A 24,058-nucleotide genomic window follows, 5' to 3' on the forward strand; every position below is an offset into this window, starting at 1 on the left:
GGTTCTCTTATAATCTGAAGTTACAAGTATTTGTGGTCTCTCGCTAAAACCTTTTAAAAGTCTGCACAACTTTGTATTTACTCTAATTATATGTCACCTCTGCTACATTTGGATTGTTTTGTCGAGAGAAAGTTGTACTTATATTTTACATGACCAGATAAGAATTTGCATGTGACATCTCGGATTTTAGTTGATTGTTAAATTAATCAGCGAGTTTGTTATAATGTTTCTGATCGATTAATAGCATATTCAGTGACATAATTGTGAATATGTTTGAACAAAATGGTATAGATACACAAGAAAGTGACGCATGTAAATAACTATAATTACGCTTTACAAGCTCAGTAAAGGCTTTGACACTATAATAAGTAACTCTTTAGTTTTATTTTAATTTCGGAATTCTTATTGAAAACATCATCTGTGTAGTTTTCATACTATAATAAGTAACTCTAGCTTTATTTAAATTCTGAATTTCTATTGAAAACATCTATGTAGTTAGTAAAGGTTTTCACACTGTAATAAGTAACCTTTAGTTTTATTTAGATTCTGAATTTCTATCGAAAACGTTAGTTGTGTAGTTAGTAAAGGTTTTCACACTATAATAAGAAACCTTTAGTTTTATTCAGATTCTGAATTTCTATTGATTGTTTGTTTGTTTTTGAATTTCGGACAAAGCTACATAAGGGCTATCTGCGTTAGTCGTCCCTAATTTTGCAGACTAGAGGGAAGGCAGCTAGTCATCACCACCCACCGCCAACTCTTTTACCAACGAATAGCGGAATTGACCGAACATTATAATGCCTCCACAACTGAAAGGGCGAGCATGTTTGGTGTGACGGGGATTCGAACCCGGGACCCTCGGGTTACGAGTCGAGTGCCTTCACCACCTGGCCATGCCGGACCAATTTCTATTGACAACATTATCTGTGTAGTTAGAAATACCAGCCAATATAATTTGTAGAATTTGTACGTTGTAACTGTAGTAGTAAAACTCTTTATTTTCATTAAGTGACTAACTTGCATAATGAATAACATTAATACAGTAAACCGCCCAAAGACAGATACTTCCTCTCCAGAGAATGATAAAACAAAACGTTTTTATACTAGCCAATGTTTCGCTGTTGCTGCTGCATTGGCTCGGTTGAAGCCAAAATGGCGAAATAATGGTTAAAATTGAAAAAAAAAAAAGCTTTTATCATCTCGAGATTAAAGTTCGTTTCTTCTAACCTTATGGTCAGAGCATCTAAATCCTTCCAGTATGCACAAAACATTCGAATAGAAAGTTACAATAGTACCTTATTCTGTATAATTAATTAAGCTTTAACAATATGCCCCTTTCGTCATCATCATTACTGAAACAGTAATGATCTATATTTATTTTATTAATGAACACGTTTTTCTTTAGGAATTACATATATGATTTTACACGTATTCTCACCATTAAGCATGTATGTATAATTAAGCTTACGTTAAAGAGTAAATGTTTGATCTCGCCCTTTTCAAAAATCCTCTATGTTCCTGAAACTTTATTTCATAAAACTAGAGAAAGGAGAAACTATTCATAGTATGAAATTACATTTAAAAGTTTTATAACAGCACTCAACATATTATATGTATAGAAATATGCTTTACAAGACCTTATGTGTAAACTCTAAACACAATACGCATTACGTGACCTTTATTTTTTGTTTGGGCAAAGCTACACAAAACTACCTGCGGTCTTTCCACCGTGAGAAAATGAATCTGATTTTAACTTTTAATATTACTACAGTTGGAAGTTATATATTTCTGAAGGTTGGTATACAATTTGTTTGTCATAATATCATGATCACGTTAGATTAGGCATTTATGTTATGTAATTAAGAGCCTAGGACTTGCATGCAAGGAAAACTAAATTGAATTAAAATATGTCTTGATGATTATAGATTTTTGTTACGAGGTCGGTCGGATTTACCGATCTCATTACCACTTTGTACTCGTTCATTTTAATACTGAAAGTCATGTAGGAATGATTTGTGTATAGCTGTATCGTCCTTATATTATTGTTTGCATTCATTCTTGACACTGCCATCCCTCTATAATTTTATATTTACAAAATGTTTATTATTACTTGTATATAACTTTGTGTCGTTGTATTGTCTAAAGAAGCCGTTTGTTTGTTTGCTGTTAAGCTAAAATTTGCACAATGGAATATTTGTTGAGCCCAACTTTATAAACTTGCCGCTGAGTCACAGGGGGCTATTCTGATCTAAGAATGAAGAACTGTCTCTGCGAAAACTGCTAATTTTGTAATATAATAACAATATCAGTGAAGTTTACTTGTTTAAGACTAACTTTTCTAAAGAAAATCTATACGAAAAAGTGACGAGTGACAGCTAAACAAAATAGTTTCATTTTAAGATCCCACGCCTTCAGGTAAATATATCAGGAAATATTCAACTTCTCACGACTCGGTTGACTCAAAAAGGTAAATAAAATATCTTAAGTGTTAAATTCCCTCGAAAAATAAATACAAGAAAATACACATTCAAACTAACAAGTGAGTCAAATAAAAAACACGTTACGTTTGGACAGATTAAATGGTCTTTTCCCAATGGCTCAGTAACACTTGTTTAAAGCCCAAGGATTCGCGGTTAACAAGTTTTGTTGAACAGGATCAAACTGACAGCGTGTGTTTGTTACTGTTGTTATTGTTTTACGTGTGAATGTGTGTGTGTGTGTGTGTGTGTTCACAAAGTCTTTTCACAGCATCGTTCATAAAAATATTTTCCACGGACTTCTGTTTACGTATACATTAATTCAAAATCAGCTTATATTAAAGATGGTAAATCGACTCTTGATATATATATATATTATATTATGAGCAATACATCAAAAATGCATAGTCTAAAAATTTGAAATTCTACATAAATTCTGAGTAAATAAAAATTATTTTACAAAATCTTCAGTTTCAGAATTGTAAAAGCTCGCTTCACATGCCGCGATTTTATATATGTTATATTCTGATTATTTGATACAACACATTCCCTGAGTAGATGATACATAATTAGGGGCAGCGGTCGTGGGGGAAGCTTGCTGTGGCTGAAACTACTCCCCAAATGTGGTTTACCCCCCCCCCGGGGTGTAGCTCCTACACCCAATGAAGAATGTTTACTGTCAAAACTGGTTCACTCCATATATACAGGTATATGTGCTCACAAGATGCATGTTACAGCCCCTTAATGTTTCTGTCTAACCCTACTCAACCCCTTTTAACATATAATTTATCTTGGACTATTCTTACTATGTTATGCATTACGATTTCAAATAGGCGGATATTTTAATTTGAATTTAGAATTAATTAAATATCGATATGTATTAAATTTATATTTATCAACAAGATTAATATACAATTTTCTTTCTTAACACAAATATATTTTAATATACAAACAACAATACAATTTATAATAATGGTTATTACAAATAATGGTTTATATACAAAAGTTTCACAAACTTGCAAACAATACTAAGTCTTGTATTTGATCTGGAACTGAATCTTTTATTGAGGGTTCATGGAGAGTAGCGGGCTCAGCATGGTCAATTGGTTAGGGTTCTCGACTCGTAATCTGAGGGTCGCGACTTCGAATCCCCGTCACACCAAACATGCTCGCCCTTTCAACCGTGGGGACGTTATAATGTACGATCAATCCCACTATTCGATGGTAAAATAGTAGCTCAAAAATTGGCGGCGAGTGGTGGAATTGGCCTTCCCTATTCTTTGCTGGTCTCACTTAAGTTTCTCACAGTCGATATTATATAAAGAGGTCTATAATATATGTTGTTGTTTTCTTGATATATTTAAGCTCATTTATAAAGGGTATATAATATATCCAGATTTATTATACCTTCAAACTCGTTGCAGAGGGTATATAATAAAATCCTGTTTTTCGTATCTTCAAGCTAGTCGACAAGAGTTATATACTTTACCTTGGAACTATCTTTAGACTTGTTGATAGAGGGTACAAAATATATCCTGGTTTATTACACCTTCTAGCTCGTTTTGAGAAGATGTACAATATATCCAGGTTTGTTTGTTTTATATCTTTAAGCTCACTGGAAGATACTTTGTTTACCATTCCTGTTTTCATACTTTCACGTTTCCCATGTAATTATATTGTATATCCTTGTTGTTATACCTTCAAATTCCCCGTGAGAAGCTATATAATGTACATACGTTTTCACAACTTCAAGATTGCATGGTACTTTTAGACAACTAATACTTCTTTATTTTTACTATATTTCTGTGTCATGTGGTCAAACTGCGAAAAAAAAACCCCAAAAAAACAGGTTCTTCTCCTTCCGTACCCCGATGGTTCGACAAACTTTTTATGGAGTATAACGCTAACAATCAAGCTTAGATACCAGCGGTGGGCTCAACACAGATATCCTATTGTTAACTTTGTAGTTAACAATTTCTTTCAATGAGCGAGTGCTTTTAAGAAAGACATAAAAACTTTCCGTATAAGTTTCTTCGTTAAGCTACTTATTTTATGAATAATCAAATGTCTTAATCCAAACTTAGCTAGAATATCTACTAATATTAGGTGAAGTTTGTTTAATTAACCCTTAGAGAATGATACTTAAATACTGTTGACTTAACAATAATTACTACCGTAGATATTGAAGTGCCTAAAAATATCATCACAAACATCCTTATACGGTCCATTTCCAGTCGTTGTTTTCACAAGATATTCCGTGAACCCCATCTCGTGCTAGATCAACGATTTGGTGACACATAGCTAGGAAAATATTATCTAGATTGTGTTTACACAACAAGTTAAATACGTTTTATAACCTTCAAATAACTTGGCTTATACACACACACACACACACACACACTTACCGTTGCTGTCGAGAGTTGAGATTCAAACAAATAAAATACAGCATCTTACTAGTTAACTTATTATTAGGGTTAGTTCACATATTAAAAAGTTATTTTCAATTATAGTATCTTGTTTTTGCAGTAAAGTCATTAGGACTATTTGCCACCATCCTTAATTCTGAAATGCTAACTGGAGTCAGCAGCCCCTAACACCCACTAAGGGATTCACTGTTACTCTTCTAACGCACCCACCACAGTTTAAATTGTTGGAGAATATTTCTTGGTGCCGCACTGCCTCGAACCCGTCTCGCTAGCTCAAAAATCCAGAGCTCTAACACTGGGGACCTGGTATAGTTTGATGGTTGGAGCGTTGGATTTATAATCTGCAGGTCGCGTGTTTCAATCCTATCTCCTAACACGCTCGCTCTTTCAACTGTAAGTGCATTATAACTTGACGGTAAGTCCCACTACTCGTTGTTAAAATAGTAGGCCAAGAGGTGGCGATGGATGCCGTTGGTAAGCTGCTTTACTTATTGTCTATCATTTCAAAATTAAGGGCATCCAGCGAAGACAGTCATTAAGTAGCTTTGCGAGAAATTCTACAAACAAATATACCACACGGCGAAGCAGCACCCGTGTTAGTTACATGCATAATATGGCATCTAAAAAAGTAAGCTTAGTAAGATAATAGAATCGTCTTGAATAAACACTGAAGAAAAGTTGCGACTTATACCGCTCATTAAGAAAACACAGTAATACAGGAGTTTCGTATGGATTTTCAAATGTCGTGTTGTTTCTTTAAGGAGAATCACCTCAAGCAACAATACAGAATTACGTAACGAAACTATTCAGAACAACATTTGATCGACTTACTCGGTGCATCATACTTAGGTCAATCAATAATCGTGCTCGATCTGTGAAACGCACCGAGAAAAAGTCTTATTCTATGATGTAAGTGATCACTTAGCTTTTCTTATGAAAGAATTATTCTAATTATTATTTTTTACTACAATAATCTAGTTTCAAGTAATGTTGTAAAACGAACCAATAAATGAACTTGAATCAATGTAACATTACAACCAAAAGAAAAGTTATCTTCCATCCAAAAGCAGCTGCAGTTTACAAACACGTTTACTTTGGTTTCTTCCAAATTTTCACGCGAAGGTACACGGGGCTATCTGCACTAGCCATACCTACTTTTGAACTGATATACCGAAAGAAAAAAAAAAAAAGCTAAATTAACAGTATCCAATCACCAACATTTGAACTACAATGGTATTTGGCCTTCACTTTCATAACACACCCACAATAGCAAAATACAGAATAATTTCTAATTTTTTGCAGCAGAGGCACGGAAATCAGGAGCTCCGGTTTGATGATCCGTCACTCTCATTTCTAGAGCACGAAACAATCTAAACCAATCAGAGGAGTGGGTCCCCTCGCCTCGCCGCTTCTTTCCAAGATTGCATGCGATTATACTGGATGACGTCAAATGTCACCTTCGAAAACTCGGAAGATCTCTCTTAGGTCCAGAATGACCAACGATCCGAAATATTTTTGTAGTGTGATGAGAAGTCTCAACCTTGTTGTGCCCATGAAATTTGGTACAAATCTGACTACACTTTACAGAGTTATTAACCCAAAAATGCGAAAATGTCCTCTCTCCCCTTATATATAAAAGCTTCAAAGTGATCCAAATTCCGGAACCGGACCAAATTTGGAGAGGACTGTCCCATACTGACTTCCCATCTTGTATACAATTTTCGTGTTCATCAGTCTATCAGTTTTCACGATACGCACGCGCCCAATCGCAATACTCTCGTCTCCTTCCCCCTTCCGGGGGCAAGAGTAAACGCATGAAACTTAATGTTAATAAATTGAAACAAATTGCCTCATTTCACTATACTGAAAGCTCCATGAACTCGGAAGATACACAACAAAAGACATCCTATCCAAACTACTCATGAAACAGCTCTAGTTAGTGTCAGAGATTAAAAACTGCAAGATAAAACATGAGGTAAAATGTACAGATAAGTCAGTCTGGATGCCTTGACAAAATCGTCAAGATAACAGTCATAAAATAATAAAAAGGTCATTAACAATTAGCAACAATTCAGAATTCGATCAAATTTATTTTAACAGATCAAGTGTATGGTTTGAAACTAAACAGATGAACACAGAACAAGAATCTTGTGTTGTGCCTTAAGTTTAAACCTACACATATTTTTATCTTTACACACCAAGAGAAAAGGGAAATAGACTTGAATGTTTCTCTAATCATTTTCCTACCTATGCACAAGTACAGATGTCGGTAACACAAACTGCATGTTCATCGTTTTAAACGACGATGACGTAACGTTTATAGCAAAATTAACGAGTGTGGCTTAACGGTTCTCTAAAATTTGGAGAGTCGTTCCCTTTATAAATCCCAGTTTCTCACTAAACATCTATTCTTATTTTTAGAACCAAGTGTACAAACTGCAGATATGTATCATCACTAATTACGCGGAACTCATTCAATACCCAAAACAAATCCCTCTAACAATTAAATCAACTGGCCTATCTCTGGAAAACATCACTAATATTACGTCAGAAAGAAATTTGTGATGTTAAAAATGGAAGAAATACTGGGGTTATAATAAAGGCCAAACTTTAAAATAAAAATTTATTGGGTGTTTTGACAGCTCAAAGTTAGGTCCACGTATCCTTACAAGATACCAAAAACAGTTATAATAAAAACGGTAAAGTAGTTATACACACCGCGTCTATAGTTTAATTAAGTAGGTGTCGTTTCGCAACCGGATGAAAGACATGACGAACCAAACACGAGATACGCTGGTAGTGACGTAACTGTAGTAACTCAGAGAATAACACGCTATATTTTTATATATATATATATATAAAATCAATATCAGGAAATAAACAGATGAGACAAGCAAACTACTAAGTATATAAAATTAGATACTCATTTGAACAGTGGTTTAATCGTGTAAGTAAACTATTACGTAGGGTAATTACTAGGCGTGCCAATTCACAACTGTGAATATCTAGGTATAGTCCTCAAGTGTTATAGCAGCTTCAAAGATGGAAACCATAAATAATATACGAGCAAAAAGGTATTTATTTTTATCTCCATAATAACATACAATTACATAGCAATATGTTGTTTTCCTTAAACAACAACTGAGCTAAATTGGGTGTCAGCTTAAAAGAATAGTTATGAAATAATTAATACCTTTACTAGTCTGTGTTGCTTACATGAAACCAGTTGATTTGTAATATTTCTGGTCTGTTGTGATATGACAAAACATATCTGCGTTCCTTCTAATTAGTTCATCAGTAGTAGTAGTTTCAGATAAATATATATAATCTGGCTGGTATGTAGTGATTTAACTAAACAATCTCACGTTATACAAGTATGTTGCTGCTAGATGGGTAATGTGTAATTTCGCTGTACTGTGGAGATGTAACTAAAAAAACAGTTTAGCGCCCTATGATGTTCCTACCTAGCTTGTTAGTCTGTGGTGATATAACGTAAATAGTTTTATATGGTAGTATCTGATGTTGGAAGTTAAACAGCTAATTTGCAGTATTTCTGATCTGTAGTTAACAATGTACATTAGTATCCTAATTTTGATGATGTAAAAGTGGTAATCAAAATGTCTCGAAGTTTGTTACATAACGTACAAGGTCTGACATCTGGTATTATTTCAGGAGACATAATGTAAGGTTATGCATGTTGCTTTGTTTGTAAAAGGTGGACAACCCTCTATCACTGACATTAAGATAACAGTTCTTATCTTAATGTCTTTAACTACGAATTTCTTTCTCGGCAGAAACTAAAAAAAGATAGTAGTGTCCCTTATATGCTTAGTAAAAATACAAATACGTGTACAACTTTCCACAAACACTCTAGTAACAGTCGATGTTAACTGTACACGTTCAAACTTATTGAGTTATAAACCTATAAGCGTGTATGGGTGGGTGGGAGTTATCGGAGAACCTACCCATATAGCCGTTTACCATACTGATTAATCCATGTGATAAGAATTACACCATTTACTTAACACTCCAGAAATAATATCACCTGTAAAACGCCTTAATAGGTAGAACCCGTTAACAAAGTATTTTTAACTTTTTAATTTCCTGTAGTCGATAGTTCGTTGTTTCTTTTTTTAAATGAAAGATAGTTTAAAAAAAATAATGCTCGACTGGTTTGATAAAGCAAAAACTGCTGGCTGTTATTATTGGTGAAAATTACTCTTGTATTCCATCTCCAAAGCTTTAGATATCTCGATTTTTATGTGAAACAATGGTCAGTATAAATTCTAACACAAGAACGAAAAACTGTACAGGTTATGAATTATCACGAATTTAAACATTATTACAATGACTATGCAGTGAAAACATAACCGCTTTCATGGAGAAAAAAGATAAGTCAGTATCCAAGGGACCCTAAACTATTCTACCAAATTAAAGTCCAGATGACTAGAAGTAACCAATCGTGAAGCATACCACCAGCTGTTTTGTCGATTTCATGTCAGATTCAGTAAACATCCTGTTGTCTGTTCTTTAGATTTGAATTAGAAACTACCAGCTATCAGGCAACAGATTAAGAAAGATTGGAGCTTACACTATATTATTTAGTCTCATGTTCCTATAATGTAAATATGTAGTGTAATCTTCTATGGGTATTGAGAAACAATTTAAACAAGTTAACTTGAAGTACAACAGTTAGCCATAGATATGACAGGCTACAGACAAAACACTAGGTTAAACACAATAGTACGTAAGAGATACAACCAACAAGTCAAACACACAGAAAGTCAGAGACAAGAGTTACAGACACAAGATCAGAAAGTTTATTAGATATATAAAAGGAGGTCAGAGACGCGATAACAGGTTAGACACAACAACATGTTACAGATATCACAACAGGTTATAGGCACAATAAAAGGTCATGGACATTGTACTAATGTAAAGACGAACACCTAGTTTGACAACAATTTAACTCAGAAACTCATGGGAAGCTCTAAAACAAAACAGTAGATATAATGACACTGTAGTAAGTAAACGCATGAAACTTAATGTTAATAAATTGAAACAAACTGCCTCATTTCACTATACTGAAAGCTCCATGAACTCGGAAGATACACGACAAAAGACATCCTATCCAAACTACTCATGAAACAGCTCTAGTTAGTGTCAGAGATTAAAAACTGCAAGATGAAACATGAGGTAAAATGTACAGATAAGTCAGTCTGGATGCCTTGACAAAATCGTCAAGATAACAGTCATAAAATAATAAAAAGGTCATTAACAATTAGCAACAATTCAGAATTCGATCAAATTTATTTTAACAGATCAAGTGTATGGTTTGAAAACTAAACAGATTAACACAGAACAAGAATCTTGTGTTGTGCCTTAAGTTTAAACCTACACATATTTTTATCTGTACACACCAAGAGAAAAGGGAAATAGACTTGAATGTTTACCTAATCATTTTCCTACCTATGCACAAGTACAGATGTCGGTAACACAAACTGCATGTTCATCGTTTTAAACGACGATGACGTAACGTTTATAGCAAAATTAACGAGTCGTTCCCTTTATAAATCCCAGTTTCTCACTAAACATCTATTCTTATTTTTAGAACCAAGTGTACAAACTGCAGATATGTATCATCACTAATTACGCGGAACTCATTCAATACCCAAAACAAATCCCTCTAACAATTAAATCAACTGGCCTAGCTCTGGAAAACATCACTAATATTACGTCAGAAAGAAATTTGTGATGTTAAAAATGGAAGAAATACTGGGGTTATAATAAAGGCCAAACTTTAAAATAAAAATTTATTGGGTGTTTTGACAGCTCAAAGATAGGTCCACGTATCCTTACAAGATACCAAAAACAGTTATAATAAAAACGGTAAAGTAGTTATACACACCGCGTCTATAGTTTAATTAAGTAGGTGTCGTTTCGCAACCGGATGAAAGACATGACGAACCAAACACGAGATACGCTGGTAGTGACGTAACTGTAGTAACTCAGAGAATAACACGCTATATTTTTTATATATATATATATATATATATATATATAAAATCAATATCAGGAAATAAACAGATGAGACAGGCAAACTACTAAGTATATAAAATTAGATACTCATTTGAACAGTGGTTTAATCGTGTAAGTAAACTATTACGTACGCTAATTACTAGGCGTGCCAATTCACAACTGTGAATATCTAGGTATAGTCCTCAAGTGTTATAGCAGCTTCAAAGATGGAAACCATAAATAATATACGAGCAAAAAGGTATTTATTTTTATCTCCATAATAACATACAATTACATAGCAATATGTTGTTTTCCTTAAACAACAACTGAGCTAAATTGGGTGTCAGCTTAAAAGAATAGTTATGAAATAATTAATACCTTTACTAGTCTGTGTTGCTTACATGAAACCAGTTGATTTGTAATATTTCTGGTCTGTTGTGATATGACAAAACATATCTGCGTTCCTTCTAATTAGTTCATCAGTAGTAGTAGTTTCAGATAATCAATAATCTGGCTGGTATGTAGTGATTTAACTAAACAATCTGATGTTATACAAGTATGTTGCTACTAGATGGGTAATGTGTAATTTCGCTGTACTGTGGAGATGTAATTAAAAAAACAGTTTAGCGCCCTATGATGTTCCTACCTAGCTTGTTAGTCTGTGGTGATATAACGTAAATAGTTTGATATGGTAGTATCTGATGTTGGAAGTTAAACAGCTAATTTGCAGTATTTCTGATCTGTAGTTAACAATGTACATTAGTATCCTAATTTTGATGATGTAAAAGTGGTAATCAAAATGTCTCGAAGTTTGTTACATAACGTACAAGGTCTGACATCTGGTATTATTTCAGGAGACATAATGTAAGGTTATGCATGTTGCTTTGTTTGTAAAAGGTGGACAACCCTCTATCACTGACATTAAGATAACAGTTCTTATCTTAATGTCTTTAACTACGAATTTCTTTCTCAACAGAAACTAAAAAAAGATAGTAGTGTCCCTTATATGCTTAGTAAAAATACAAATACGTGTACAACTTTCCACAAACACTCTAGTAACAGTCGATGTTAACTGTACACGTTCAAACTTATTGAGTTATAAACCTATAAGCGTGTATGGGTGGGTGGGAGTTATCGGAGAACCTACCCATATAGCCGTTTACCATACTGATTAATCCATGTGATAAGAATTACACCATTTACTTAACACTCCAGAAATAATATCACCTGTAAAACGCCTTAATAGGTAGAACCCGTTAACAAAGTATTTTTAACTTTTTAATTTCCTGTAGTCGATAGTTCGTTGTTTCTTTTTTTAAATGAAAGATAGTTTAAAAAAATAATGCTCGACTGGTTTGATAAAGCAAAAACTGCTGGCTGTTATTATTGGTGAAAATTACTCTTGTATTCCATCTCCAAAGCTTTAGATATCTCGATTTTTATGTGAAACAATGGTCAGTATAAATTCTAACACAAGAACGAAAAACTGTACAGGTTATGAATTATCACGAATTTAAACATTATTACAATGACTATGCAGTGAAAACATAACCGCTTTCATGGAGAAAAAAGATAAGTCAGTATCCAAGGGACCCTAAACTATTCTACCAAATTAAAGTCCAGATGACTAGAAGTAACCAATCGTGAAGCATACCACCAGCTGTTTTGTCGATTTCATGTCAGATTCAGTAAACATCCTGTTGTCTGTTCTTTAGATTTGAATTAGAAACTACCAGCTATCAGGCAACAGATTAAGAAAGATTGGAGCTTACACTATATTATTTAGTCTCATGTTCCTATAATGTAAATATATAGTGTAATCTTCTATGGGTATTGAGAAACAATTTAAACAAGTTAACTTGAAGTACAACGGTAAGCCAAAGATACGACAGGCTACAGACAAAACACTAGGTTAAACACAATAGTACGTAAGAGATACAACCAACAGGTCAAACACACAGAAAGTCAGAGACAAGAGTTACAGACACAAGATCAGAAAGTTTATTAGATATATAAAAGGAGGTCAGAGACGCGATAACAGGTTAGACACAACAACATGTTACAGCTATCACAACAGGTTATAGGCACAATAAAAGGTCATGGACATTGTACTAATATAAAGACGAACACCTAGTTTGACAACAATTTAACTCAGAAACGCATGGGAAGCTCTAAAACAAAACACTAGATATGATGACACTGTAGTAAGTTTGAGATACAAAAGAAGGTCAGAGAAAACTACGAGTCTAAGAAAGTCCAAGCATGCTTGCTGGATAAAGATTTCGCTGTTTATTACCTTACTAAGAACCCATTAGCATCAAAAACGAATGAAAAGTAAGCGGTGAGCATGTCAGTGATAAGCCTGGCGAGAATCGATGGTTAGAAATTTGGTTTCAATATTAACTGTTTTTCTTTTGAACTCTTTCTAACTCTAATTTATTTTCACCCGTTGTTTAAGAAACTTTCTTTGAAGTTTAAGTGAACACGTTTTTTTTGTTTTTTGTTTAGTTAAAACAAATGTAGAAACGTCTAGTGCTTACATTCAACATATGAATAATGAAAGTCCAGAGCCAATGCGCAACCCTCAATTAACAATATTTGGCAATAGTAATGCGTTACAACTACATATAACAGAATATTTACCCAGGCAGTTGAAAATACACTATCGCTTTCCTACCGCCTGCACAGTGTCACAGCGGTATATCTACGGACTTACAACGCAAAAAACAAGGTTTTCAAACCCGTGGTAGGGACAGCACAGATAACCGATTGCATAGCTTTGTGTTTAATTACGAACAAACGAAAATTCCCTACAGAAATTTTACATATTAAGAAAACTGACATGTTTATATTTTCGGGTTTTAGAAACCTTCGAGAAGAATAAACAAATCTAGAAAAAACAGCATTGACATCAGAACACCCACACATAACTTACCCTAGATCTTATACTGTCAATTTTAGAGGCCACTTGCTACATAGGCAAAAACTTTAGTACATGATACTTACATTTCGGGCCAACAGAGGCCATTACTTACTTGTATGCATCGATTGTGCCATGCCTCGGTTCTTCTAGGAGTCAGTGACCTATGCCCATCGAAAAAGTCTGTAGAACAAATTTCTTCATATAATAAAAGCGCCAAATAGTTTATTGGTTGTAGGTCACATTAACAAGTGATTGGTGACTCAGGACTGCTAAGCATAACCACAAACAATCTCCCTCTCACGTGCAGTTAATGAAGTCTACCATTTTATTTCCCTCATAAAACGTTTCTTATTTTATATGGTCCAAAATTACGTTGCCATGGTGACAGTGAAACAAGTACATTGTGGTCCTACCTAATATATTTCTGGAAAGCTGCCAAAAGTTTGTTTATATACGCATGTAGTAAAATGAGAACTTCTGAAAATTTCTGTCAGCAAAAAAACTTCCGCTGTTCTTTTTAACTTTCATTCCAAATACGGCGACAACTTTTACTTAACGATGGAAACGGGTCAAGAAAACCATAACCACAGGCCAAGGCTTCTCACGTGCGAAGGGAAAATTGTGTCAGTAGGCTTTGTACCCAACGTGCTGTGCTTGGTTCTACAAAGCAGATATCTGTTAAAGCACGTGCTTCTCCTCTTGATATTACACAAAATTACTAAATAAGCACAAACATTATATTAAAGCACCCTTTTAAAAACAAAACACAGTCACAAGCCATTACCTTTAGCGCTCGTCAACCCCTTTGACAGTGCACTGAAACGAGAACAAATCTACCACAGTTTAGCGAGCGCGCGCTTAGTGACGTTCAACCGACTAGAACAGGGCAATATCTGAACTTCCTCAGTATGGATCAGTTCATTATGTCACGGAGGTGAAAGTGGTAGTAACGACTAAAACAGCTCAAATGTGACGTTAGGAAATGGCTCTCTCTCAATCTATAACATTTATTAAAGACCTAAGACCATCTTTCACATGTTGGAATGTCGTTAATTTTTGAAATGTACTAACAAGATTTCTGTTATTATAATTTATATATTGTCTGGATTTCCAAAGAATCCAGAGAAGTTGGAAAAATATAGCTTGATGATTTACTCCAGCAGTTTAGTATTATACTTTCTTTTGCACGCACACAAATACTCCAGACATAATCTGAAATTCGTCTTCTGGATAAACAAACCTAATTTATAATTTCAACATAATCAAAACATAAGAGTTTATCTTCTTTTAATGTGATTTAGGAAGCACAAATAACAGTGTAACTCAGTGGAATACGACCCTAAACACTCTTTTATTTGAGTGATAACTCCATAAACTGACGAACATTTTATAACTTTCTCGCAAATTATCCGCAAATTTACTTACATAGCCAAAGACTATGAATGAGCTTATCCAAGTAACTGCTATGATTTACTCACAGAAGTTTGTAGAAAATTACACATTTAACCCTACTGTAATTCAATCAAACACATTTATTTCAGCACCATAGAACCACATCGAGGCAAAACATACAATCATTACATTATTACAATTTATTTTAATATGAAACATTACAATGACTTATTTGTTATCACAATAACAATATTAATAATAAGATATGATAATTAAGTAACCACTATAAACTCCCGCATAATAATTTTATTGTAATATGTTACATCTTTAAGGAAGGACAGGGTGGCCCGTAACTCCCTACCCATCCATATATCTTATGTATCCAGTGTATCTGTACGCTGTCCCTCATTCTCGCTGCATATTATGCGACGCCATATTCTGTGAAACATTTTCCTCAACATAGCAGGGGTTGTTGTTCCAAATGCCGCGGTAACACCTGCCTTCAACTCATCATTAGTATTATAACGTTGTTTAGGCACAACACATGGATGGGTAGGGACTTACGAACCACCCTGTATATTTAGCCCCTCGCTAGTACAGCGGTAAGTCGACGGATTTACAACGCTAAGATCAGGGGTTCGATTCCCCTCAGTGGGTATAGGAAATAAGAAAACACACACACCTTTAATAAAAATAATGTAAAACTCAAACCAAGTAAGAATAAGAAAGTAATTTCTTTCTTCATTAAGTAAATAACATTTTATTACAAGCTACGCTTACTTGTAAATATAACTTCAAATACAGCGTTTCGTTGTTGTTGTTTTATATTAAGTACAAATTTGTTCATAGGGCTATCAGTGCTCTAGCAACCATGGGTATCAAAACTAGTATTCTAATTGTATAAGTCCGTTGTCCTCCTGGGTGAACAATGGCTCGAATATTTTAAACAGATCTTCCCAAATTAATTACTCACAAATACACTTACTTACAGAACTTCAGTCAACAGAGACACCAATCCTCACTGTCTAACTACGGAACTTCAGTCACAGAGACACCAATCCTCACTGTCTAACTGGCACTAAACTACTTTCATAAATTACTTCACTGCTTCATTTTATTTCTATTTATCGCTCTCTTATTTTAACATACAACTCGAAATGTCTAGATCAGAACATCATCATTATTACGTAATGAATATCTCCTTCTAGCAAAAATAAATAAACTTCTAATTTAAAATATTACAAATATAGCTTACAAAAAATATGACAACTCCAGCATAACAATCTGATAACTAAATGATGCTAATTGACTCATTGCAACTAATATACAGTTCGTTTGTTTTGTTTTTGAATTTCGCGCAAAACTACTCAAGGGCTATCTGTGCTAGCCGTCCCTAATTTAGCAGTGTAAGACTAGAGGGAAGGCAGCTAGTCATCACCACCCACCGCTAACTCTTGGGCTACTCTTTTACGAACGAATAGTGGGATTGACAGCCACATTATAATGCCCCCACAGCTGAGAGGGCGAGCATATTTGGTGCAACGGGGATTTGAACCCGCGACCTTTGGATTACGAGTCAAACGCCTTAACCCACCTGGCCGTGCCGGGCTCTTAAAGTGGTCATACTAATCACTCATATGGACATAAACAGTTTGAGTACCCTACTGTTTTTGTGTTTTTTATTTCGGAGCCAAACTAAGTAAAATGTCACGTCAGATGGTCGCTCCAAAGCAGTTCCACATTCAGAGTTTGATATATTATAATAGTGTCTTAAGAAGACAAAAAAAAATTACTTTCATTGGTAGTTTGCCATTTATGATACAGCTGTTTATGAAATGTATAGTAATAACTGTTTATGTTCTTTTTTCTGTTTGTTTATTTAAAGTTAGTTTGTTTTTTATTAAGTTCAAAGATATACAAGAAGTAATCTCTTCTCTGTCCACCACGGATATCGATACCTGTTTTTTAGCGTCTTAACCCTGCAGTCTTACCGCTGAGTTATTGGGGATATTTTATGTAGGTATCATTTCCTGTAATTCAAGAAACTCATAACGGTAGTTTTTTTTTTACAAACGATGTCATTAATAAATATATATATAGGATAATTTACAATCACGTGACCAATTTTAAAGTATGTAATATGCACTACTGCTGAAAACTACAAACACGGAATTATTATTATGTGAATCATAATTTTTAAATTTTCAAACAGCTGTCATTAAGTAGTTATGTTGTTTAAAAGCACTAATCAAGAAATAGTATTCGTTAAGTAATAGGTTCACGAGTTTCAGTTCCTACAAATGCCATTTTTGTTGAGTACGTGATTGATTGCCTTCGATCAGTGGCGACACCAAGAGGAGGGGCAAGGTAATAGGCACCACTCAAGAAATTTGTCTACCTCCCCTAAAATGTTTGTTAACAAAGTCTTGTAGAAGGTACACCTCCCAGAATACAACGCCATCAGTTACTAGGCAACCCTATACACGAGAGAAACACTCAGTATCACATTGTACAATCTCAAGTTTGCCGTGGAAGTAAGAACGAAGAAAATGTCAAAGCTACCTAGTCAAGTTAAAGTGAGAAAATTATACTGGAACTAGTAACAACAGCATGCACTTAAGATTATAGTAATACTAAGTTAAATTGTTTTATAACTAGTTAGCATATTTTATTGTTTTACATATTTGTATTCTGTACTTGTACAACTTACTCCTTGAAGTTGCATTTAAATTTTAAAATGCTCACTGAGTTTAAGAATTATACGTTCATTTAATTAATTAAGTGATTAATTTACAGGATCGGTGTGATCGCTCAAAAAAAGGAATACACCGAGCTGATAAAGAACTTTCCACAAGAGACAAGTGTATTTATATTAAAGAAAGCATTCACCAGCAAAAAATAATAATACTTTCCTGCAACTTTTTAATTAATTAATATTTCGTAATTTTCTTCCACTTATCCTTCAAAAAAAAAATCTCCCCTCAAGCCTATTTTGTCTGTCACCCCTTCGCTTCACCACTTTCGGAATCATAGAGTACCCATACTGGCTTTGATACTGCATTCTTTTAATGATGTTAGAGAAGAAGCATTTGTAATTATAACTCCTATATTAATAAATTTCTTATTAATTTGAATTTCAAAAGTATGAGTTACATGAAAATTAATATTACGACGGAAAAACCAGGAACCGCTTATTACGCAGTGGCATGATTATTGGTTGCCATGGTAGCAAATAATTCGCTATCTTATACACAAACAAATACATGGAGCCACTGTAGCAGTGAACATATTAAATCTAGTGTCTTTTTAACAGTAATATACAGGGTGGCCCGTAAGTCCCTACCCATCCATATATCTTATGTATCCAGTGTATCTGTGTGGTGTCACCAGTATACTTGCGCTCATGTACCCACGTACTTGTCACAATACGCTCTTCCAGTGTACATGGGCTTAAATCGGCCATATTTCTCTGAAAAAAAAGAAACAAATTTATAATACATGCATAATTGAATATAACATAATAACATATGGATGGGTAGGGACTTACGGGCCACCCTGTATTTGTAAAAAGCTCAAAAGTCAAAATTTGTAAGTGTGTTTAAAATTAAATACTTCTGAAGAATGTTTTCTGTATTTCAAACACAATACCAAAATTTAGTTTTTAATTGTTTATTTGGAATTAAGCTCCACAGACATATCGCTGTTTTACTGGGTGGGCTCAAAATTAGCATTCACTTCTGTCGAGATGAATTGTTAAGAGGTTTTGAATAACGTAAAACGCAGTACTTTATCAGAGAATTGCAAACTATATGATTTCAAAGTACCCATGATTAAACAATAACGTCCGAAATTATGTGGTTCCAAAACCTAAATTATGTCCACAACATTTATATTAATTGGTTGCCAAGTGCATAGAGTCAAATATCGATGACTGTATCCATTTGGTTACAAAAAGAACGTAGAATCAGACTTCAATGTCTGTATTCATTTGGTTCAAATGTACCTACGGTCAAAGCACAATACTTGTACTCATTTGTTTCAAAAGCACCTAGAGACAGGACACAAAATTTCGGTTCAATTGATTTAAAAATATTTAGAGTCAAAACACAAACTTTTTGCTCATCTGGTACGAAATCACCTAGAGTTAATATGCAAAACATGGATTCATCTGTTGAAAAGCATTTTGAGTTTGAACAAAAAATTTGGGATTATCTGGTTCTAAAATATCTCTACTCGGAACACAAAATTTTATTAATCTGGCCCAAAAGAATTCATAATTCAAAAACAAAATTTGTGTTCATCTGGTTCCAAAGAATGTGTTTCTTAATACACACATAGAGTCAATGTCAACGAACACTACAAGGTTTAAGTAATAAAATTTTGTAATACATACTCAGACACGTCATGACTATCTTATAGCATAACGGAAATAAAGTTACACTTATTATAACTGGCAATATGAAGTTATCTGGATAATTTCATATTATAGTTGAAAAAGCTTTATTTTTCAACTATAAAAAGGTTTTTCTTTGTAGAAATAAAATGAAGCAAACAAAAATAAGTTTTTATACAAATAAACATTTTTTTAAACTACTATGTTTAGTAAAATATGACTCGTTAGTCCTTTCATGCCAGAGAATAGTCCGATTCAGTGTGATAAAACTGAAATCATGTTCCAGCCACACAAAGTCCTAGCTGGTATGCACAGCCAATGGACACCCAGATGACCTGCACAGGTGCGAATCCTCTTGGTGTGACAAACTCAGCAATGTTTTGCATCCATTTTCATTCAGCTTTCCTTTTGTCAGTATTTTCTACCTCACGTATTCGTGAAGTTCTGTTTGACTGTATGTCTCTAACTAACATCCATGTTGTGACAGTAAGAATGAAATACAAAAAGTTTTGGTTGTCATTGACTGACTTGCACATCACAGACAAGTTGGAGAAATATTTTTTGAAACACTTCTATATATTTTGTAATACAGACAGGGAGTACATTTCTTGGCTTACTGGATCTACCCGATCCTTAGTATGGTTGTTGTTTAAGACGTACGTATATTGTTACAGACCTTTGTCCTGAGCATCATGTCAACCTGTGTCTTGGATTGCATCTGTGAGATCAGGTGTAAGAATATGTATAATTTTAGGCTTATTCTGAGAGTTATGTATGTGTAATCTGCATTTCACGCCACTATTTCTTTTTTCATCGATCTTATAACATAACACTTAGCCTTTATTAAAGGGAATGTTTTAGAGACAACAATAATGATACCATTGTATAGCAGCTATTCAGACAAATTTAACATGGTATAATAAATGTCCAAAAATTCCCTTCATTGAGGTACGTAAGAATGATCTTTTCTGTTGTTAGCCAATTATCTTGATCAATGATTTCCTCATTTATGTACCAATATTATATCAAAAGTCTACGAGTGTTCCTACTTTGATACACGAATCATATAATTTGATACCAAATGAAGTGCTTGAATAATAAGGACCCTTCAAAGAATACAAGAGATTCACCTATACACAAATAACATTTTTTATGTAACATAACTCTATTTTTCTCACTTAGAACATTTTTCTTTGCTTCACATCATTAAAATCGATGTTAGCAATATTTTCAAAACGGAAAAATCTCAGTATTAACATAAACCTTCCTCTGGTAATTGTGTATTGGAAGATAGAACATTTCAAAAGAGAGTCAATGGACCAATATATATAAAGCAATAACTTGTACATAATTCTCACAAGGAAGAAGGGTCTACTACTACATGTTCCCATTGACGAGTTGATGCATGTGGTAGAAAGTTTTCCCCCTTTCTGAACTTGTATTCCATTGTAAATCTGTTCCAAAATATTCTTTGTAAGAAAAAATGTAAATAATCAGTTAGCTCTGTTTTACTTAGGAGCGAAACATGTACATCTAGGTTTCCTTGAAAAAAAAATAACTTTCTAGGACTAAATCCATCTCCTGTTCTGCATGGTTCTCATTGCCAGAATTGCTCTTATAGATTCGCTGCATCCAATTTGCGTTCTGTTTATGTCTCTGCTATCTTTGTTGCATTTCAGGTTTTGCATCCACCATGTCATGTGTAACATTTCATGGTAACATGGCATCACTGTCATTTCTCCTATCATTTGTATATTCTGCTAAAGGGATGGCTTATTTACTCTTCCATGTTAAACAAGTGGGACAAATTTTTTTTAGAAAAATTGAAAGTATAGGAATAGGTAAACTAACAGGTCCTTTGTTGTACTTAAATTATATATATACGCATGAAGACTTGGTTAATCTAAAGAGCTGAGACTTTTATTATGTATCTGATCTAATGTAAGTTTAAACATAAACTTGAATATTGCTTAAAGAACACGCTATTATTGGGATGAATTAATAACAAACTTGGGTATTAATTAGAAATCTTTTCACGTTGCATTCTGTGTTAATGTTAGGCTAAAGTTGAATTTCAAATTTGCTCAGTGATCTTTTATTTGTTTATGTTGAGTGAAAGTTTATTTGAATATTCCTTAGAGAACTTCTATTTGTACGTCATGTTAAGGATGAACATCAATGCTGCTTAGGAAACATCGGTTTTTCTGTCAGGTTATTGATAAATTTCCTTACCTAGAGAACCTTTATTTTTAGATCAGGTTAATGGTGAATTCTCGTGTTTCTTAGCAATTGTTCAATATTGTCTAATATCAGTGTTCTCTTATTTTTGAGGATCACATATATCTATTATTTTCATAAGAATTTTAGTTTCTTTTTTTCCCCACGAAGAGAACACACTCACACACATCTTGAAAATGATTTTTTCAGAATTAAAAAAAAAAGGTATTTTCTGGTAGAATTGAAGTCAACAGTTAAATATTACGGTCTCAAGCAAGTAATTAATAAAGGAGATGAACGAATATGAACAGAAAAAATTTCAAAGCCAAGTGTGCAAACAAAAATGCAATAGTTATTCAACGCCACTTCTTTCAAACACAAGTAGATTGCATACCTTCATATTATTTATAGCTATGCAACTGTTTGAGCAGATAAATATATATCTTCACTTAACAAACAATAAAGGGACTATTTCATCATGATATAAACACTTTCGTCTTCAGGTCAGTGTGTGTAAACGAAACGAAACCTTGGCAGGGTTTAGCTGAAAGAGAAGTCTGAGGATTTCTCTCCCCAACAGGGATATTCAGGAACGTTGTAGTTCCTCTTCGTCCTCGCTCATTAAAGATTATTTATCTGTACGTGGGGGTTTTCATATATTTTAAGTTGGCTTATTTGAGGCAATGAAGTGAGGTGGGGCAATATGAAAATGTCGAGTGAGAACGCTGAGCGAGACAAAGGCAACAAAAAGGAAGTGGACAAGTCCGGAGCCCGCAGTCACAAAAGAAGCAAGCTGTAGATCAACCCCGCAATAATCTGTGGAAAGTCCCGCGATCAGGGCCAAGGAGTAACTGAGATCTATAAGTCCAAATGCCTCAGAATTTGTGGTGGGGAGAAACTGGAGTGCCCCGAGAAAATCCACTTTCACAGGACAGGCGTCGTCAGTATATGTACCTAAAAAAACCTAAAAATTGACAGGTATTTCGGTTTGAATATATGTCCTTTTGCTTGGAAACAGAGATAATCGGGGGTGCTCAGAAAATAGCTTTCTCTTCACCTCACACTTGAATTGAAGATGTGATAGAACAACTTGAGAAAAAAAAAACGACGAAAAAGAGCCGATATGCAAGTGAAACGCAAACGAACTTGGCAGGGGCTTAGTTTAGAGAGAGAGAAACCTGACGAATTCTCTACCCAACAGGGGTGGTTAGAAACGTTGTGGTTCCTCTCCGTCCACGCTTATGGAACATTATTTACTTTTACGTGGAAGTTTTCTTGTAATTTGATTTGACTTGTTTAAGGTGATGAAGTGAGGTGGGGCATTATGAAAATGACTGGTGAGAAAGGGGAGCAAGACAAAGGCGGCACAAGGGAAGTAGGCCAGGCCGGGGCCCGTAGTCCAAAAAGCCGACGAAACATCAACTTAAACGGCACGACTCGGGGCCGGGCAAGAATATTGCCTTGGCTGGGATCTAAAGACCCAATGAATGAGATTAGTATTTGGGGGGAAACGGGAGTGCCCCGAAAAAAAACCACTTCCACAGGACAGGCGCCAAATGTTTTACCTGTCCTGTGCCCGGATCTGAATAGAAATACATATAAACATATATTCACTTTATTTATGATTATATATTTTGTTGAGTGTTTTGTAATTGTTGAAATATGTTATATGGTGAGATGTATTTTGTGGGAGTGCTGACTGCTGGCTAGTTTACATAATGTCACAGTTCGTTTCTATGTTCTGCTTTTAAGTAATATTTGTATTTCTGTGAGCCTGTTTCTGAGGGTGGGTAGGTTACTGATTTTGTGTACATAAATGACAGGTGTGTACGCTGGTAATCGGTTTGTTGTTCTTAATATTTTATTTTATAGTGTCCTAGTAGACTGTGGAGAGCGTGTTATGATTGGTTGGATAATCACTGTTTCTGACTGGAGGAGAGATTTCCTGTAGATTCAACCAATTGCAGCCACAGGTTACTCACTTCTAATCCAGAATTTCTGTTTAGCGGAGGTTTAATAGTGTTCATATAAAATGATTATTTGACTTTTGTTGTCTTCCAGAATTTGTCTGTGCCAATGATTCTAGTTTTCTCCCAGTTTGTGTCCAGTTAACGTGGCGTGCTCTGCAATGACTAAATTTTTTTTTAACGAGTCTTGTCCTATCTTTATGTTCTTTTATTCTTGTCGTGTGGTTTCTTTGTTTCTCCAATCT

The 24,058-nt window shown here is 34.4% G+C and overlaps 2 protein-coding genes across 6 annotated transcripts in view; one reads left to right on the plus strand and one right to left on the minus strand.

Moving 5' to 3' along the window:
- The window catches only part of LOC143239703 (calcium/calmodulin-dependent protein kinase kinase 1), a 116,386-nt gene that overhangs the window by 73,971 nt on the left and 18,357 nt on the right, over nt 1–24,058 (minus strand). For 2 of the 4 annotated variants that reach the window (XR_013021319.1, XM_076481093.1), the window contains exon 1: nt 13,957–14,733. The exons of 1 other annotated variant lie outside the window; for it this stretch is intronic. Coding sequence is in view for 1 of the 3 variants with exons in the window: in XM_076481093.1 (XP_076337208.1) it covers nt 13,957–13,978 (22 nt within the window). In the remaining 2 variants the exon portion in view is untranslated. Of the gene's footprint in view, nt 1–13,956; nt 14,734–24,058 lie in introns of those variants that run through there. One more of the 4 variants, XM_076481095.1, reaches the window with a different exon arrangement.
- LOC143239705 (apoptosis-inducing factor 3-like) overlaps nt 10,959–24,058 on the plus strand; it is a 146,191-nt gene continuing 133,091 nt past the window's right edge. For both annotated transcript variants that reach the window (XM_076481104.1, XM_076481111.1), the window contains exon 1: nt 10,959–11,180. The gene's annotated coding sequence lies outside the window, so the exon portion shown is untranslated. The remainder of the gene's footprint in view (nt 11,181–24,058) is intronic.

Source organism: Tachypleus tridentatus, chromosome 13, assembly GCF_004210375.1.
Source record: "Tachypleus tridentatus isolate NWPU-2018 chromosome 13, ASM421037v1, whole genome shotgun sequence".
Taxonomy (NCBI): Eukaryota; Metazoa; Arthropoda; class Merostomata; order Xiphosura; family Limulidae; genus Tachypleus; species Tachypleus tridentatus.